General features: G+C 47.1%; 1 protein-coding gene and 1 long non-coding RNA gene across 3 annotated transcripts; one reads left to right on the forward strand and one right to left on the reverse strand.

The window, feature by feature from the left end:
- The first annotated feature begins 212 nt into the window (after nt 1–212).
- On the forward strand, nt 213–11928 carry LOC124687401. Of its 2 annotated transcripts, XR_006998208.1 has the most exons (3): nt 213–383; nt 11304–11464; nt 11548–11928. It is a non-coding gene; the product is annotated as an uncharacterized LOC124687401 (long non-coding RNA). The 2 variants fall into 2 exon arrangements; XR_006998206.1 differs by lacking the exon at nt 213–383 and having other exon boundaries at nt 10380–11464.
- A 5076-nt stretch (nt 11929–17004) lies between these two features.
- On the reverse strand, nt 17005–17898 carry LOC124687402 (glycine-rich cell wall structural protein 2-like). The gene is made up of 2 exons (XM_047221186.1): nt 17313–17898; nt 17005–17216 (listed from the first exon to the last, which is right to left on the reverse strand). Exons 1-2 carry the CDS (start codon nt 17896–17898, stop codon nt 17005–17007), a joined length of 798 nt encoding a protein of 265 aa, XP_047077142.1.
- Between the last annotated feature and the right edge of the window lie 2253 nt (nt 17899–20151).

Raw genomic sequence — 20151 nt, forward strand, 5'->3', positions numbered from 1 at the left:
CAACCGGTACGAATGCCCCTCTGGAACCGGTATAGATGAGCGTTTTTCTACCAGTGTGTATTTCAGGTATGCTGTCAGTTCTGTCAATAGGAATTATTATAGCACAACTCTCATTGTGGACCGTATGGTCTAATCGCTCTAAAAAGGTGGATAATTAAATGAGCTTCATGTTTGAAATATATTGTTTTGTTGAATTTTGTACTCCGTAGTATATTTCTGGTTCTAGCTGTTTAACTTCTAAGCTGTACATCTCTGTTCTTTGCTTTTTATTTTGTGTTATGCAGCATGTTGTGAAGTGAGAAGGGACTGTCCAAGTAGGCTTTGTCAGATGTTGTGGCGAGCACCCTAAGCTTAAGCAATTCATTTCTTCACTCGCGGTTTATGTGAGTGCCCCGAATCGTGGCCAAAATTTATCACATCTGTATGTTTTGTAGGACTAGATGGAGTTTCTTAAGGGTGGAATGTACCAGAAATGTTTTGCATTATATGAATGTCCTGGCCAGGAGTACTGTTAACCAAGAGTAAATGAGTATTTACTATTTAAAAACTTATGTTTGTGCTAATCATTGCAATCTCCATGTTCCCGACTTGGTCGTGCCATCCCATATGTGTGAAGGTGATCCTACATGCCAGGCATGCCCCCATTAATATTGATCTGTCAAGAAAGTGTCGTCAGTAACTCCAAGTTAATGCGAGTTTGTGATCTGTACAGCTTTCGGGAATCCCAATATAACATGGGGTGTGGCTACACAGTGCGCGGTGACTGTTTAGTCGTACAGGGTGCCCCCCCTGTCGGAACTCGAAAATTTCCCAAAATAGAATGCGGGCCCTACCCTTGACAGCGACATGTAACAGAAAAGGAAAGATGCCTTCCCTGGTATGGGGTCCACCCGATTTGACAGTTGTTTTGTCCAGATATGCTATAACGAAAGGGAGAGAAACCCTACCTGCTCCATGGCACATCCTTTTCTCCATCCCCTACCCCTTCTTCCTCCCAGCCGCCATTGCTACCAGAAACCACCATGGACGGGAAGAAATCTTAAAGGGAAAATTACATGCAAGAAATTCGAAACAAAACACAAACAGAAAAGGTAGAAGGCAACGAAGATCCACCACCAGGGGCAGTGCAAGAACATCCTGATAAGGTCAGAAAAGTTACAGGCAAGTTTTTTGGTTCTTACACCTCCAGATCTGTTCATAGCATGCATAAAATCCAAGGAAAACAGACAAAGTGCATGTAATCCAGGTTGTCTATAAACTTCCCCTTAAGATATACTACATGTATGATCATGTCCACATCAAACCTTCTAGGACCGCAAACTCCAGAGAAGTATGACCATGTCCACATCAAACATTCTATTGCAAAAAATGGAACCTTTTCCTTGCATTGGAACCTCTAGTAGTAGAACAGGATGTATAATAACTTTGCCAGAGAACCTCTTCCATTGCTTCTCCCAGGGCAGCAGGAATTGCTGTCATGCTAAAACTTGATAACTACATAGAAATAATAGAAAAGGTTGTTAGTTGATTTTGTTGCTTGTAGTAATATGTATGAAAACTTGAACTGACATGGCATGTATGAAAAAAACTGAACTGAACTAAAGAGTAAACTGCAGTAAAACTGAACTTGAACTGACATGGCATGTAATGTTTGCAGGGGCAATTAGATGGCATTCTGGTTTGGTAATGCTGGTATTGACCTAAATAATCCAGTACAAGAAGAAGAGCATGATCAGCAACAATCTGAGGAGCATGCAAATAGGGGTGAGCAAGTTAGAGGCAATGACCATGCTTCTGGGAACACTGCAGGTGCATCTGCAGACTCAGGGATGGCTGACACAGGGGACACTATTTCAACAGATGATTCAGGTGAAGAAGATGAAGTTCAGTCGACACCTAGCCTAACTCCAGTTGAAAAGCCGTATCCAGATATGATGTTCGATAGTTGGGAACAAGCAAAGATGTGTTACAACAGATATGCAAAGCATGTAGGGTTTTCAATAAAGTCTAGCACATCAAGAAACTCTACTGTTGACCTGCTGAAGGACAAGTGTCTGTTTGTATGTAACAAAAGTGGCAAAAATAAAGACATTAACAAGCAGGAAGTACCACCAGTGCGCCAGCGGAACCGTACCATAACAAAGAAGACTGACTGCAAAGCGCATCTTCGAGTTAAGAGGAGGGGTCGAAATGGCATGTAACAATGTTCATTGAGGAGCACAATCATCCATGTCTAAAGAAGTTCTCGTTGAAAAGATTCTTGCGTTCACATAAAGGGATTCCGAAAGAAGAAAGGGAATTTGTCAAGCTACTACACCAGGTTAATATTTCTACTGGAAGGGTGATGTCAATAATGGCAGAACTATACGGCAAGCTGTCAAATGTTCCTTACGGAAGAAAGGATGTAAGTAACTACATGGCAACAATTGATACAGCCGCACAAACACAAAATGATATGTCAAAGTTGCTTTCCCACTTTGCTAAGATAAAACAGGAAGATCCAGATTTCTTTGTTAAGATAGATGTTGATCACGATGATCGGGTTAGAAGGATTTTTTGGGCTGATGGACCAGCAAGGGCAGCATACAAGACATACAATGATTGCCTTTCGTTTGATGCAACTTATATGACCAATTGTTATAAAATGCCTTTCGCTCCTTTCATAGGAATCAATAGAAATTGCCAATCTATTCAGCTTGGTTGTGGATTCCTACGTAATGAGCAAGAAGCAGATTATATTTGGCTATTTGAGTCTTTTCTTGAAGCTATGGATGGTGTCCAACCAGTTAACATCATAACTGATCAGGATGGTGCGATGAGAAGTGCCATTCTGTCTATATTTCCGGATTCATGTCATCGAAAAAGTAGATGGCACATCATGCAAAATGCCCAGCCAGTGTTAGGTAATGAAATGTCAAAAATGAACCTCTACGAGTAGAGTTGAATGATACCATTGATCACAGCATGACACCTGATGAGTTTGAAAATAGGTGGGCAGAGATGGTATTGAAGTACAATGTCAGTGACAAAAACATGTGCAAGATCTTTATGACATCAGAGCATCTTTTGTGCCTGCATACTTCAAGAACAGGTTTTTCCCATTCCTACAAACTACAGCGCGCAGCGAGGGCTTTAATGCGGTGCTAAAAAGGTATGCCAGCCCGCACAACAGTCTGTTCCACTTTTTTGAGCAGTACATGAAGCTTCAGGAGAGCATTGATGTGGCAGTAGATTCAAATGAATTCAAGGATGAGGACAAGATCCTAAGGATGTGGGGAGAATGGCCTCTAGAAGAGCACGCCTTTAATGTGTACACGATGCCTATATACTTGCGTTTCCGGGCTGAGATTCGCAAAGTAACATGTTATAATGTAAACCTTTTAGATGGGCAACAGTTCAATGTTGTGCCAGTTACAGGCTATGTTTATGGATATGGGAAAAGAAGCTACAGAGTGGAAGCAAACTTGAGTGAAGGCATTTACAATTGTGAATGTGAAAAAATCAAAAGGGATGGTATATTGTGCTGTCATGTGTTGGGAGTAATGGCTCAATTAGGTGCTGTTCAAAAAATTCCAGACCACTACATCATACCTAGATGGACAATGCCCCCAGATGATATTGTGCCAGAGAAGGTGGAGTTGCCTCATGTTCCAGTTGACAAAAAGTTGACGAATAAAGAACGCAAACTTCTGCGGTACGGAACACTTTGTAACAACTGGACAGATTATGCAAAAATAGCGGCTGAATCGGAAAAGCTACAGCTTTAGCTGATAAGTACATGCGTGAGTTGGGTAAAGAATTGTCTGCAATGAAAATTAGTGCAGCCTCCAAGAGAAATGAAAAGAAAAAACAAGCTAAAAAGCAAGGGGAGCCATCGGGTGCTGAAAATGTAGGTGATGGTGGCCAAGGGAGCAACACCCAGTACCAACATGTAAGGGATCCTATTATGACTACCACTAAAGGGCGTCCTGAAGAAAAACGGAAGAAGTCAGGGCTGCATCTAAAGGCTTCAAAACCTGTCAAATGCAAAGCTTTTGGTTCCGCACAACACAGTACTGCTGAATGCCCATCAAAGAGCAGTACTGTTCCGGAACAAAAAGAGATCAACTTTTTCCGGGATATGATATAGTTGGTGCAAGATTCCTATGTAATAGAAATAATGCGTCTTGTAATTTAGTACATTTAATTTTGTTTATGTGAGACTTGGTGGCAAATGTATGGTTTGCATTCTGCTTGGAAAATAGATTATGTGACCTACTATTTAAGTGGTTTCATTTAAATAAAACTATTACACAGGTGAAACTATGAGATGCGGACTTATAAATATTTCACACCCCCTAGCAGAGAACGAGGTTTGAGCATGTATGTTCTTGAGAACAAGAATGTAATACACAATGAGGTTTGTGCATGTATGTTGTGAAGTTTCTTACATGTAGGTGAAGTTAGAACAGAAGTTCTGCCCATGGTACTCTGTTTTCGCTCCATTCAAGCCACTTTAGGGTGTACTGCTTCCTGATGATAGGCATCTCCAATGGGTTGATTGCGGCAAGCATTTTCCTACCATTCCACAGCTCAATGAACTTGAGCATGAAGTACCCGCAATCATACCTAGACACATCATACAAAAAGTGAATTTAGGATGTATAACTGGGATGATGAATATGCTAAACATGATGTATATAGTGACAATTTTTGATACCCAAAGGATGTATATACTGACAATTTTTTACATCCAAGTAAAAAGTAAACATGCAGCAGAACAATGCTTAGTTTGTGTATTGCAAATGTACAAAGATGCAATAGGATGTATAAATCACCATTTTCATACATGTAATCATCACCACATCCATACGAGGATGAACATGCAGCAAACACATGAACACTATGGTCGGAAGGTAGTTTCTTCACATACTTATTTAGGATGTAAGTACTTGTGATACTGAAACATTGGTAAAACAAAAAAAAATGATGGCCAGTGAGTTGAACTTACGTTGTCTTCTGCATTGGAGTATCGATGTGCACTGTAGGCCATTTGTCAATTTTAATCTTGGACTCGATGTAGTTTTCAGCCCTAATGTACTTTATTGAACCAATAATATCCCGATAATCTTTCTGTAATCCACGGTTACCTTTAGCCCTAATTGAATCGAGCACCTCAAACCTTTCAGCCTTCAGATTCAACACAATCAGGTAGTAGTGACCATTGAACAGTTTTATATCAGGGGTGAGGTCTTGCAAAACTGGAAACATGACCTGCATACATCAAGTAGAAAGTACATATAGTAAGTGCGGGGAGAAGGGAAAATGTGTTACGAAATAGAATTAAAATGGAGAAGAATGTTACATTCTAACCTGCTCTTTATGATCCAAACGATTTTCATCTGTACATTTGAATATTTTTTTAACACTTCTTTCATGAATGCACATGACACCCCTGAGCTTAGTCTTCAGTAATTCAGTGTTACATGCACAACAATAATGAGCAGAACAAACAGAAAGTAAGAAACCCAAAAATGGTTCTATAATCTGGAGAAAAATGAATGTAAAATAGATATGTAAAATGTTGTTTGGAAACTCACCGCTACCCATAATGGCATCACGTGCTTCTTCTTGGCAGCCATCTCGGGAGCAAGTACTCGAAGTGCCATTTCACATGTGGAGTTGCTCAACAAAGCTCCTGGCCTAACAGAATCGGCAAGATCTCTCAGATGGACGTAGAAACTACCATTGTCAATGATGTGGTTTTTGTTAAGGTCATCTTTGGTCTCACCATCATAGGCACAAACTCTGTTGTAGACCTCATTTGTATACTTTGTTGCAATCTCCTTCTTGCTACACTCCACATATGGTGACTTCTGGTTTTGGGCAGGCTTAACAATCCTCTTCTTATGTGCTTGAGGGATGGGTGTGGAGCTATTTGGTCCAACAGATTCAACAAGCACATGCTCGGCAGCGGACTTGGCTACTGCATTTGGTGTCCTGACTGGCATTTCAACATTTGCGTAAATCTTGTCTAGAGAGTCACCACTATCCTCATTGCCCGAAATAATAACCATTTCCTGAGATTCTTTGAGTGCTCCCTCTGTTTCAACTGCAGATGCACCTTCATTCCCTTGGGTTTCGAATCCCAGATCAAAAGAGGGGCAATCCTCAATTAGCTATCGTTGTTTCCTCTCTGAGTTTGTTTCCGAGGTGCCGAACTGGTGGTCCAAATTCCTATTCATGCTATTGTGCAGATCAACATGAGGTTCCCCGGGAATCCCCGCATGTACAGCATTTGCCTTTGCTTGAGCTGTAGCAAATCTTGTTAATCTCCTTGGACTATCGGCCACCATCTTTGCAACAACATTTCTTTGTCTCCTAATCTTGGGACTAAATTCTGAACTGACATGCGCAATCACCGGAGACATTGACCTAGTCAGTGGCCTCCTACCCCCTGTTGGAGTGCATTCTTCTTCTGGAGGTGTACCAACAATAGTAGCTGCAGCTCCATCAAGCTTGTGTTTCTCATCATCTTGATTTCCTATGATGTCAGTAGGTACTATTGTCAATGATGAAGGTGGAAACGATTCCCCCTTATCTGATGAATGGCCTTCTGCTTTAGAACTAGACACCGAACCATAAATCTGCAGCTTCTTCAGTGCATCATCAGGTGTGTGAGTTTGCACATCACCAACACACTCGCTTGGGTATGTTGCGGCTTACTCCTGTCAGCTTTGTCATCAGGCATGCAACTGTCATCAGCTTTCCTCTTCTTTGAATTGCAAATGGACACAACATGTGGCAACTCTGAATTTACATCCATTTGTTCTTCAGGGACAACTTCAGCAGGATCAGGGACAACTTCTGCAGGATCAGGGACAACTGATGTGTAAGCAGGATCAGGGACAACTTCTGCAGGCACTTCCACGTCTTTTTGATTCTGTTTACTTCCTTGACAATCATCTTTTTTCCGACGTGTAATTCTTCTCCTCTTGGGGTTAGCCTCAGTTTGGACCACTATTGGTTGGACAACAATCGGTTGACCACTGTTGCTTGTGTTGCCTTTCTCATCTGTGGCACCCAAAGATTTGATGAATGCTGCCAGGCCTTCTTCGAAAATTGTGCACATATTAATAACAGCCGGCCTGTACTTTTCGACATCCTAAAACAAAAACAAAAAATTGAGGGATGTATGATCAGAATATACTCATGTATATGTCAATGTATAATATTGCAGGGTTGAAAGTTAGTACATACCAAATTGGAGTTATTAGATGGCAAAAAACGTCTTATAAACTTGTCCACCTGGGTAGGTTCTGTTGTGAACAGGGAATTTTTAACCCTGAAACAAGGCTTGAGCTGTATATGCAGCATAAAATAAAATCAGCAGAAAGGGGGAATAAACATACAAAGCCTGTTGAGAATACAAACTACCAAAAACAAAACATAAAAAATTGTAAAATGAAAGAGGACAAACCTGTAATGCACCAAAGTTCCCATTGCTGTCTGTGTCCAAATCAGAAACAAGCCTGACCATCTGATTTGTCCAGACACAACATCTAGTACCATCCTCCGGCACATCTACTGAAGTTATTTCCAGTGAATCAAGATACAATATCTGCAGCAACACATTATGCACATTACAACTTGTACAAAAACTTCTCTCTGCATGTAAAAAAGGAATAAACAAAAACTTTGGCTATTTTTAGAAACTAACCATGATGTATGGCATGCAAGCCTTGAACCAATTCTTACTGATCTTTGCATTTGCAGTCTGAACCAGTATGTCAACAACGAACTTGGCCCAATTCAATGTTTTAATAGCCTCTGTATTGATCACGGGAGGATAGCACTTTGGGCTGACCTTTATTCCAGTTGTTGGCGCAAAAACAGAGCTGATAACATACATCACAAACTTCCAAATATATGCAGTGTCTGCAGGAAATGATGGTCCTAATTGCTTCTGAATGAAAGTGACATTAGGTTGGACACCATCCTTAATCCCAAGCATCTCCAATATCAGGCTCGTGGCGTCGACATCCAGTGTATAAGGGACATCAGTATTTCCCATGGGAACACCAAGAACCTTCACAACAGAATCCGGAGTAACAGGAATTCTAGCCCTTTCACCGAAATCCAGAGCGCACCCATGTGGATCAAAATGATCCATCAAGAAATGGCAAAGCGCAGGATTGAGTTTCGAACACTTCATCTTGGCAATCTGTCCAAAACCAGAAGTAACCAACAAAGCAAGTTGCTCTTCAGTCAAGTCCTTACAGAGCCGTACAATCTTCATGGGAGATGATCGATTAAAGAGATTGCTCTGCCAAAAACATGAGAGGAAACTTCTATCAGCCATACGAATCAAAAAAGCATAGTTCGATGTAAAAAAATGTAATCCAAATTAAAAGAAACTGAACAAAAACATGAGAATATATACAAACCTGGTTCTTCTTTTTTGATACTGCTCGGGCATCGCCAATATCAGCAAGTTGCACTTCCCACATGTTCATCTACAGCAGGAACTTCCTCATCTACAACTGGAACTTCCTTGATTTCTGGTAACTCAGATGCAGTTTGATGATCTTGGTGGGTTCCACCAGCACTGACTTTATGCTGGAGCTGCAACTTTGCTTTCATCTTAGTGAATTTAGACTGGCCTGCGTTGGACAGTTTTTTGCGTGAGGATTCCTGCAGCACAACAGGCACAACATAAAAAACTCCTTTTAGCTGAAAGAACAGGAACATATAGTCATGAAAAAAGAGCAAAATGAAAACCATCTGCCGTACCATCATGAACTTGAAAATGCTGTTAGAGAAGCAAGCTTGTACAAAAGTACAGGACCTGAAAACAAACACAATCAACATGGCTGAGTTAACACATGTGCTTGAGCAATAAAAATTTAACACATGTAAAAATAAAAGTGATCCAAAAATTACATGCCATATATAACAATGATGTATTAATTATGCAAATTATACATCCTCCACGAAATCATCCACACTTGTCTATGATCAAAATTTAAAAAGCCATATGAAGTGTTAAAATAGCCATAGGATGTAAGTAATGATAATTTTTTACATCCCTTTATAAAGTATGGGAAAAAAATTACATCCCATATAAGTGGGATGATGAATATGCTAACATGATGGATATACTGACAATTTTTGATACCCAAAACCAAAAGAATGTATGTACTGACAATTTTTGATACCCAAAGGATGTATATACTGACAATTTATTACATCCAAGTGAATGTACAAAGATGCAATAGGATATATAAATCACCATTTTCATACAAGCCTTGAACCAATTCTTACTAGCAATGCTTAGTTTGTGTATTGCAAATGTACAAAAATGCAATAGGATGTATAAATCACCATTTTCATACATGTAATCATCACTGCATCCATACGAGGATGAACATGCAGCAAACACATGAACACTATGGTCGGGGGGTGTAGTAGCTTCACAAAATAACGAAGAAATGACTACTACAAATCACACATATACGAACCACGAACACTTCCATGACCTAGGAAGACGAGAACAGGAGCAATGGTGCACAGAGAAGTAAAAACCGCGTGTCTAACTAGCCGAGAACAGTCATATGAACAGGAAATCAAAAGCACCAGACTATACGAAAATCAAATCGAAGCGCAATCAACGCCTCGCCGCGCCGCCGAGAGGCAGCCGCATACAGGCAGCAAAAGCACCGCAGGATTCGAGTCGGCTAGTAGGTGACGGAGCGAATCGGCGGACCCTGCAGGCGGGAGATGGGGAGGAGCGCGATGGGTTGCTTCTCGTTCGTCGATTCGAGGTCCGAGCAGAAGCGGCGCAACCACAAAATTAAGAACAATCGATGTAGAAGTGCTTACCACAGCTACGAAGACGGTGCTCTCCTTCCCCGAATGCTCTGCCGACAACACACACAGCCTCGGAAATCGTCGATTCGCGGTCGGCTACTCGCCGACGACGTTCGGCAGCCTCGGAATCTTCGATTCGGGGAAGCGCATCGCTGATAAAACCTCCAGCAACGAGAACCCCCGCCGAAAAATCAGCGCGGTTCCGCTCGTCGGCGTGGCTCCGCTCGTCGGCGCCGCGGCGCCGCGTTGCGGTTCGACGATTCGGTCGTGGTTCCCCGCTGGAGGGAAATCGCCGGAAGACCCCGAATCGGCGGTGGAGGGAGGCGAGGAGGAGAATGGGAGGGCGAGAGGTTGGGGATGAAACGAGAGCAACGAGGTGGAGTTCGAACAGGAACCGACACCTATTTTGTCGAGAAGTGATGGTTCTTTTCGGGACCACACGATGAGAAAGGAACGGAGGAGATGAGGGAGCACTGTCTAAGACAAGGGAGTGCCCCAGCAAGAATTAGATTTCACGTATAACATGACCAACACTGCCCCCATTAATCTTTCTTTTTGAATATTCTTGCGGGCTTAATGGTGTCATATGCTATGGATTTATTGCTGCCACTGTAAGATCTATACATATGGTAAACCTGGTTAATTTAGGATGTTGTGCATTTTATGGTGTTGTTTGCATTTTCTCTTCTCATTTGTTCTGGTTTTTATGTATATCTTATTTTGGTTGTATAACTCTTCGAGTTGTGCATTTTTTTGTCCTCTGGTCTTTATTTGTTTTACTCAGTGGGAAGCCCCAGAAATTAGATTCCTATTTTCAGCACTATAAGTATATTTTTTATTGAATTTATGTGACCAAATGAATTTCTCTCTGTACTAAAGCTGAGTAGAGGCTAAAAATGGTTAGAATGATTCAGAAACAATGTAGTTTGTACTGATATATACCTCTGTGGTGTTGTTATCTCCAAAAAATGACTCCGTAGATAAATGTATATCATACCCATTTTATAGGTAGCTATGTATATCTAAAGATAAACTGCTATCCGAAACAATTTAGTTTGGTTCTATCTTCTCTCAGGCAAGCCAAATTATGCTCTTTGAATTGTAAGCCATGATTACTGAATCCAGCTAATTATGTATACCTGATATTTGGCTGCTAGACTATCATCAGTCATATATGTGTTTATCCGCAAACCAAAAATCTGCTGCTCATTGTTGATCAAGTTATTAAGGGGAGAGCAAGGATGTACATTTATTTATAGTTGACATTTTTTTACTTTATCTAGATTAGATGTGCCAGGAGTATTTCTCTAAAATGTACTATGCTGCAAGAGGTGCAGCTCCTCCTAGGCTATCCCATGCAGTGTTGCTGCTTTCTGGCCCCCGGTGTAGCAGTATCTCTGGCCGGTGAGAGTTGTAGCATCGTGCTCTGTGCATGCTGACATTGGGTTTTACAGTGTAGGAAGTTAAGGTCAAACATGACATGATGGTCGACGGCTTGCAACAGTCAAAACAGGGATGCTGGTTTTGTGGTGTGATGAATGCAGTTGGAAGGCGGTAGAGGAACGTCTGTTCCAAAGAAAATATGGTGGTATGAATATGAGTCGAGATCGTCCTGGTATTTGCTGCACCTAATCTTTTTTTACAACTTTGCTGGTTTTTTGAATCTTAGATGATTTTCCTTTTGACGGTGTATTGCAGGTTCTGAATTGCCATAATAGTGTCTGGAGATGGATCTGCTGCTGAGATGGTATTCTTTGCGCTTGGTATTTGGTCGGCAAACCTGTCGGCGTTCTCGCCGCCGGAAATTTCGCTCTTCTCTGTGATGTGCCTGCCAAAATATTGGGTTTGTGTGGTAGAAATATGGTGTTGGTGTCACCATATCCAGGTATTCTTTCTGGAGGGAGGACATCTGTATACAAGCAGATCCATCTGTTTTCATTCGCCTAAGTTTTATCCTGAAGGAAGTTCTATCTTTTTTTTAGATGAAGCTAGGAAGTTCTATCTTTGTTGGACTTAATGCGATGTACAAAGCTTTCACAGATTGGTGTCACGTTCCTATTTATCATTGTTGTCTTATACCAGATTAATGGCGTCCATTTTACCACCTTAGAGAATGATTTGTACTCGCTACGGTGATATTTTCCTTCTGAAAAAATGCATGTCAAACAGTACATTCAATCCTGTAATACTGCCGGTCTAATTCTTCCTAACCAATGTAGTTGGGGACTTCGGAATACAAACAAATCAACTAATGTAAGTTTTACTGTTGTCACTGCCTTTTAAACTTCATTTGTTCTGAAGTTCTGATGACTGTACATTAAGGAAAATATGGGTACCACCAATACAGCTAATTAGGCTGGAGTTCTGAAGTTCTGATCATTGTTCGTTTCAGACAGAGAAAAAAAGAGGGAACAGAACATACACCACAGATTCTACTAGCACTGATCTTACCGTACATCCTTAGCAACGAGTACACCTACTGGACGTGCATGGCGTCATACGTACACACTATACAGAACAAGTTACTCCAACTATCTAGCATACCGGTGCGCGCCGATCAGCTGGGCAAATCAGCCGTACCGCCCGAGGCTAGCGGACGCCTCGAAGGAGAGCTCCTTCCGCATGCCACGGATGGAGGGCAGGTCATCAATGGTGACAAACATGCCCTTCTCCACCAAACGCGCCTTCTCAATCTCAGCCACCTGGTTCTTCACGGATAGCAGCCTGAGCAACTGCATAGAGCTTAGAGCATCTCCAGCCGTCTCTCCGACGAGGTCCCAGGATGCATTTTTTTTCATCCCGATGGACGAAAACGGCCCACCGTGCCTCCGGTTCCTCGTTTTCGTCCGGATTAGGCTTTTCATCCGTCCGAAGAGCCCAGGCAATTCCCGACCCCCCGGGGAGCACTCGGGGACTCCGGACAAGCGAAAAGCGCGGGAACCGTCGTGAAAGTTTCCCACGCGGCTGATGGCCCCAACTTGTCGGCGAGAGAGACCGATCGTCGTCCTCATCGCATCGTCTTCCGCGCGTTGGAAGCGGCTACCGTGTCACCTCGACGCGGTAGTTCCTGGACGTCGAGGAGGATGGCGACGTCCTCCTCCTCGTCAGGATCCAGATCCGCCTCTCGGTCCGGCGGATCGACGCCTCCTGCGGCGACTCCGCGCTACCCTGTCAAGTAGGAGCCGGCGTCTCCAACGCCGACACGAGGGCGCAGAAGCGGCGCCCTCGTCATCCGCGACCAGCCGACTTCTTCATCGCGCGGGCGAAAGAGGAAGACCGCGAAGAAGGAGGCCGCCGCCACCTCCGCCGCCAACCAGCTCGCCGAGGAGGAGGCAAAGCGCGCGGAGGACGCAGCGCTGGAGGAGGCGATCGCCAGGTCGCTGTAGGACCTGGTGCCCGGCGACAACACCCTCCCCATCAACACCGCGCTGGAGTGGTCCAGGCGGGACTGGGAGCGCCAGGAGGCGGAGCAGCAGCGGCGGCTGCTGGACCTAGCCGCCGCGCGGCGACTCGCCGCCTCGGCAAGGAACGCCGTGCCCAGGAACGCGCCGCTGATAAAACTGGAGGACAGCAGCGACGACGACCTGTACCGGCCTACGCCGCCACGCGCCGGCGACCCAGGCCAGGGTTCCAGCCGATGGCACGAGGCGCCGCCGCTCGAGGAGGCCTTGAACTCCAGCGACGATGACGACGGCGGTGACTACACGGCCTTCTACCGCCATTTGGGCATGTAGAATGCCGCTTTTAATTTAAGTTTTAGTTTGCCTAACGCCGAATTCAAATATATGTACGAATTCGGCCTATTTATGTACGAACTCGGCTATATATGGTAAATACCATTAAATTTCGCTTATGTTTGTCTGAATTCGTCATATTTTTTCAAAAACTTACATCCATCCTGGGCTCGCCGCTGGGAAAAATAGGCTTCCCGAACCAAAAAAATACATCCATCCGGCGCTAAATAGCGCCGGATTTGGACGTGGGAAACCCAACGGCTAGGATTCCCTTAACCAACTGGTTAACACGCCTCCAGTTGGTGTCTGCAATAACAACGCGACACCCAAGTTCCATTCACCATTTCCCCAGCCGACACATTATTCTCTGTGCGCAATAGGCTCCAGACCACCTGGCTCCGAAAATTAGAAAAGATCACCAGATTTGATGCTAGGTTAACACGGTAGTAAATGTCTTCGTATTTTTTTCAAAAATCTACCAAGTCTGAGGCTAGGCATTACAAAATGCACAGATTTTTGTCTAATAGCATCTTGACAGCAACCCTACAGGTGTGCCCCATTTATAAGGGGTGAGTTGATAGCACACATGGATAAGGAGCTTATGTGGATGTGGCCCATCTTATTTCCCCTTCCCCTTCTTCCTTTTTTCGATAAAGGGAATATATTAATATCAAGAAGATACCAATTACACCCAGCCTCTGCAACAACGCACCACCCTAATGGCACTACGGATGCACACAGCCAAAAACAAGAAAAGAAAACTAAGAAATAAAAGTCCCGCTACAGTATCTCGGGCCTAACAACAGCAATACATCCACCGCCAAGACAACACCTGAATTGCAGACTAGTCCCCGCTCTCAAAACAAATGCCTCCACCAAGGACATTGCTAGGCACAACCAATTAAGGCCAGACCTTGGGTTTTCACCCTGAAAGGTAGGACTCTGCACTTCACCTGTGTTGTCGCCCCCACTTTCATACCGCTGCTGTGAAGCCCGAAACATCAAGCAAGTCCCTCAACATCGCAAAGACTTGAACCTCCCTTAGCTAGTCCTCCCCTCTGGCCTTCATGAAATTCTCTTCTTCCGACTTTCATCATGGATCCATAGTCACTTGATGTCAATCAAAGAAAAAGAGCTTCGCGCCGCTCCCTCCAGAACCAATCGGTCGGAATAAAAACATGGGTGCGCACGACCGAATACCTCCGATCCAACAAACTCCAGGTGTTACATTCATCGGCGGAGCCTTCCGGAACTCAACACTCCGGCCGGATCACGAGTCCAGGCCTCCGGTAGGTCCTCCTCTTCACGCAAGAGAGGCCCTAGGACCGCCGCCTTTATTCAGGTCGGACCCCACGTCGGCGACCATCCCGGGCTGGCCACTCCAACCCACCACCGGCGACACCGACGCCGGCTTCCAAGCTCCTCCATCATGCCGCCGGAAAGCAGTGATAGATCGATGGATCCACCACCACCAACCGCAGGCCGACCCTCTCCGACGAAGAAGATGGCCACCTCCACCGTCGTACCCAAGGCTGCTGCCCCGGGCGACCTCGTGGCGCGAGAGAAACCCGAGATCGCCTCCACACACGGCCGAGAGGCGGGGGGAAAGTGGCGCAGATCATGGCCTGGCCGCTGCCCGCCACCAGCCCCTCCGGCGTGCTGCGGTGAAGATCCGGCGGAAGGCAAGGGGCTGCCGCTTCTGGCCGTCGCGCAGAGGTCTGGCCGTCGCCGCCGCCCATCACCAAATCCGACCGGCCGCAGCGAGCGTCGAGGGATCCCGATCGCCGTCCCAGCGCGGCAACAAGGAGAGGCCGCCGCCGCCGCCACGCCCCGCGGCCTTTGCCCGGAGGCGCTACCGGCGGCGGCGGCGGCGGCGGGGTGTGTTTAGGGTTTGGGAGGGGTGCGGGAGGAGGGGGTCAGGGGCGCTCCGTTTGGCCCTTCCCCTTCTTCCTACACCCGACTCTCTTTCTCTCTGGCCAGATACCCTCTCTCTCCGGTGGTCAGATAGGAGACTCCTACATGTCCCCTCTCTCTCCACCCAGATGGGAGACTCTCTCTCTCTCCATCTCTCTCCAGCCATATCCCCTCTCTCTGGCTAGATCGGAGACTCCTTCATGTCCCCGACCAGCGTCTCGCCGGTGAGCCAAAGCACGGACGAATTCGTCTCCGCATGGTCCCCGCCCTGCGGCAGCAACCCTACCACGGGTGGCCAGGATCTAGGGCCACTGCACCGTCAAGGATGAACAAGGGACCAGAGCAAGGACGGACCAGTCTCCGCCAGCACCTCATGCTCGTGGGAGGCACATATCGAGCTTGAGCACCTAGAGGAGGCATGCCGTGGATGGGCACACCTGCGGAGGAGCTGAAGCGGCACGGGCGGTAAGAATCAACGGGGAAGGGCTTCGGGGCGGCGCTCTACGCGGGTGACACGAGAGAGGAGGTAGGGTAGCGCCGAGGTAGCGGTCGCTAGGGAAGGAATCAGGGTGCCGCCAGAAGCAGTGGTAGTCGGGGATGGATCTCTAGCAGGGAGGAGAGAGAGGATAGTGGAGGAAGAAGCATAAGAGAGATGGTAAGGAAGATGGAGGGGCTGGCATGTGGACTCCTCCCACCTCAGCTCCATGTCCACTATGTGTTGCCAAGTCAGCACTATAAATGGATCTCATCGATCAGCTTTGCTGTAAAAAAAACTATTAAACATGATTCAGTGCGATTTGTGACTCTTACGACTTGGAAGATCTTTAAAAAGATTACTAAAATAGGTATTAACGTGTTAACCTAGCCCCAAATGTGGTAGCATTTTATAATTTACTCCATCACTCAAAAGCCCAGAGCAACCAAGGTGACATCTCCTAGGAACATGAATATCCACCATCAACCAAGGTGACATCTCCTAGGAACATGAATCTCCACCATCGACACAAAACCATCGTTCTCTCAATATGTTTGGTACCACACGTCGGTACCACCGGCCCGCACCGACCAATTCTCTCGCACCGTGCAACGCACATTCTACAAACTATGCTCGCACCAGACCGCTACTACACCTACCTGGCACATACGCACGCCGCCTACGGCTATGAACACGCACAAACATGTTGCAAGGAACATGACATGCAAGAATGGATGGTAGCCAGCACGGCGAAGCGCGCGTGCCCATCTAGTATAGTCTATACTGATTAAGAAGACCATTTTATTAGAAAGCAAGGCCGGATATTACATAGCTCCTAATAATTAAACTACAGAGTTTCATACTCGTAGCTATGCACAAGAATGGTCTAGGAGCTAACTGCTAATCTAGAAATGGTACTTAGTTCTCTAGCACCGACGTTCGTGATTAACGTGAAATAACTGAAATCGAAAAATGATAAGAATAGTAATGCATGTAGAAGCTCGGCCTCTATCTTGTTCCACAAATGCCAATTTAATGGAATCCACCGCTGCCAGATCCAGATCCGCTTCCTCCTCCACGGCCAGTCCCGCCGTTTTGGCCAACACCGTAGCCACTGCCCATGCCCCCACCAATTCCAGTAGCATAGCCAGAACCATAAGAACCATAAGAGCGAGTGCTGCCGGTCTGCCCAGCCCCGAAGCCAGAACCAGACCCAACCCCAAGACTTGGACCTTGTGCGGCACCTTTAGCTATGCCACCACCGCTTCCGCTACCATTTCCACTGGCATTGCCCCCAGAAGTGTCATCGCTGCCGGCTTGTCCAGCTCCTTTGCCCTCACCACCTCCATTTCCATTATTTCCGCCACCACCACCATTACCGCTACCGCCAGCATCGGAGTAGCCGACACCACCAACAGTTGGAGCTGGTGCCGTAGTTATGCCACTCTCACCGTATCCCTTACCAAGGCCAGAACCAGCTCCGGACCCGCTAGACCCATTTGCGCCACCACCTTCGCCACCACCACCGCCCTTACCATCGGCGTTGGCATGTCCATTGCCGCTAGGTGCTGATGCCGAGCCGCTCGAACCGCTTCCGGAGCCATAGCCGGATCCAGAACCAAAACCCGAACCACCATTTGATCCTCCTCCTCCACCAGCTCCTCCTCCTCCACCGGCTCCCTTGGCGAAGTTCCACCTGTTACCCCAATCTCCACCGCTTTCACTATATCCTGCTCCTCCACCCGATCCAGATCCTCCGCCCCATCCACTACCACCAGATGCACCGCCTCCTCCACCACCACCTCCACCTCCACCTCCACCACCTGAAGCACTGGAGGAGCTAGCGAGCATCCTTGCAGCATCGGTGAACCCAATGCCGACAAGGACAACAAAGCCTAAAGCTACAAGCTTAGTGCTAGTAGCCATTGTGAGTGAGTGAGACGAGTTCGGTGCTGATAATAGAAGGTTGGGAGGGTATATATAGCGCTGGAGGATGTGCATGTGTGGGATATTTTAGGGCGATCGAGCACTTTGGTTGTGAATTGAGTGGGTTATTCGATGAGATTGACTGTATACAACATCTACTCCTACTTCTCATGTAAATCTCTCTCTTCCCTCCAATTCGTAATTAATTGATGGAGCAATTATTTAGCATGAGATTCCATGCTCCCGACATAGACAGATTAATTATATCTTTTCGATCTCCTAGATATGGAAGAGCGCGTCTTTCGTAGGAAATTCATGATCGATTCCAGCGGGACAAGAACATGTGGCCCTCCTGATCTCCACGATCTAGTCGACGCGATCACACGCGAATCCAATCCTTTGACATTTGCATTGCCTCGTACTTTCACCTTGAAGCTGTAGTGCCATTATTAACCAGGTGTACCAGATGAAAACATAACAAGAATGAACGATGCACAGGGCATTGGAGTGTTTACCCGTAGGTATAACAACAAAAACAAGTGTAGTATGTAAAGTAACTCGCGGAACGTAATATGGGGAAAAAAATGTACCGAAGAGGTGTAGCTCAATTACTACTTTAGTCGAGCCCTTAGAGCATCTCCAGTCGCATCCCCCAAACCGTCCCCCAAACCGCGCCGGATCGAGCGTTTGGGGGACGTGTTCTGTTCGTGCCGCGTTTGGGGGACGTCGCTCCCCAGTCGCGTCCCCCAAACAAAATTTTGGAAATTTTAAACTTGTGCGAGATTCGATTAAATTCATCCAAACCTAACATATATTACGTAGATTTAAACTAGATTCGACTAAATTTAAACTAAACCTAATCTAGTAGTACTTGCGGCGGCCAGAGGCGTCGTATTACTGATGGAAGTTGTACATGTCATCGGTGACGACCTCCTGCTTGACGCGCTCGTCGGGCTCGTCCTTCACCAGGCCGCTTGGCCCTGCCTCACCGTCGTCGGTGAGGTCCACAAGCGGCTTGCCGGAGTCGCGGATGGACATGGCGATCGCCGTCTCGACGTCGCCCCTCCAGGCGTCCTTGTCATTGAGTGACACCAAGAACGCCGCTCGCAGCCCTGGGCAGTCCTCGGGGTCGTCGCTGCTGGCGATGAGGCGTTGCTGCTGCTTGTACTCCGCGAGCAGTGCCTCCTGCGATGCTTCCTCCGGCACCTCCTTCACCTCCGGCTTCGGGATGAGGAGGGCGCCGCCGCGCCTCTCTTGCTGCCGCCGGCTTCTGCTGCCACCGCGCCTCGGATTGAAGGGTGTCGCCAGCTCCTCCTTCACGCGATTGGGGACGGCGTAGGGCGCCGAGCGGTACGACGAGGACGGCGTCGATCGGGCCGGTCATGAGGAAGAAGAGTTCGAGGAGGACGAGTACGTGGTCCTCCTCGGCTGCCATTGCGCCGCGGGAGACGGCCTCGGATTGAAGGGCGTCGCCAGCTCCTCCTTCACGTGATTGGGGACGGTGCAGGGCGCCGAGCGGTACGACGAGGACGGCGTCGATAGGGCCGGTCCTGAGGAAGAAGAGTTCGAGGAGGACGAGTACGTGGTCCTCCTCGGCTGCCATTACGCCGCGGGAGACGGTTGCGGATGCCGCGCATGACGTTCTCGAGAGTGCGCCCCGGAACGCCCCAGAACAGGGCGCGCCCGTCCCTATTCTAGTTGTTTGGCCCGCCGATGAGGCCGGTGGTGCTGCGCATCTCCACGTCGTACTTGGCCTTGAAGTACGTGGCACACCAGTCGTCGTTGTTCTTAGCCGCTCAGGTCGGATCCGCCTGCTCCTCGGCGCCGAGTTCAGCCCGCCGGGCCCTGATGGCATCCTTCCAGCGCTCCGTGCCTGGCATCGGCGGCAGCGGGATGCCAATGCCGTTCATGGCCATCTTCTAACCGCCGCTGCTTGGTAGGCGCATGTCCGACGGGACAAGATATCCCGCGTGGTACACGGTTAGACTGCCGCGGCCGAAGCCGTTCGCCGCGGCGATCTTGCGGGAGGACGAGGACGACATTGCTTGGAGCGGCGAGGAGAAGATCTGGGGGCGGCGAGGAGAAGGTTTGGGAGCGGTGAGAGATTGGGATGAACCACAGGGCCTCTTAATGTACAACGGCGGCAGCGGGTGGTTGCATGCAATAACGCCGGCGCGGACGGCCACACAGCCATGCACGACGAGACGCGTCCCTGCGTCACCTGGGAAAACTGGGACGCCATTAACGTCGCTT

The sequence above is a fragment of the Lolium rigidum genome, chromosome 2 (assembly GCF_022539505.1).
Source record: "Lolium rigidum isolate FL_2022 chromosome 2, APGP_CSIRO_Lrig_0.1, whole genome shotgun sequence".
Lineage (NCBI taxonomy): Eukaryota > Viridiplantae > Streptophyta > Magnoliopsida > Poales > Poaceae > Lolium > Lolium rigidum.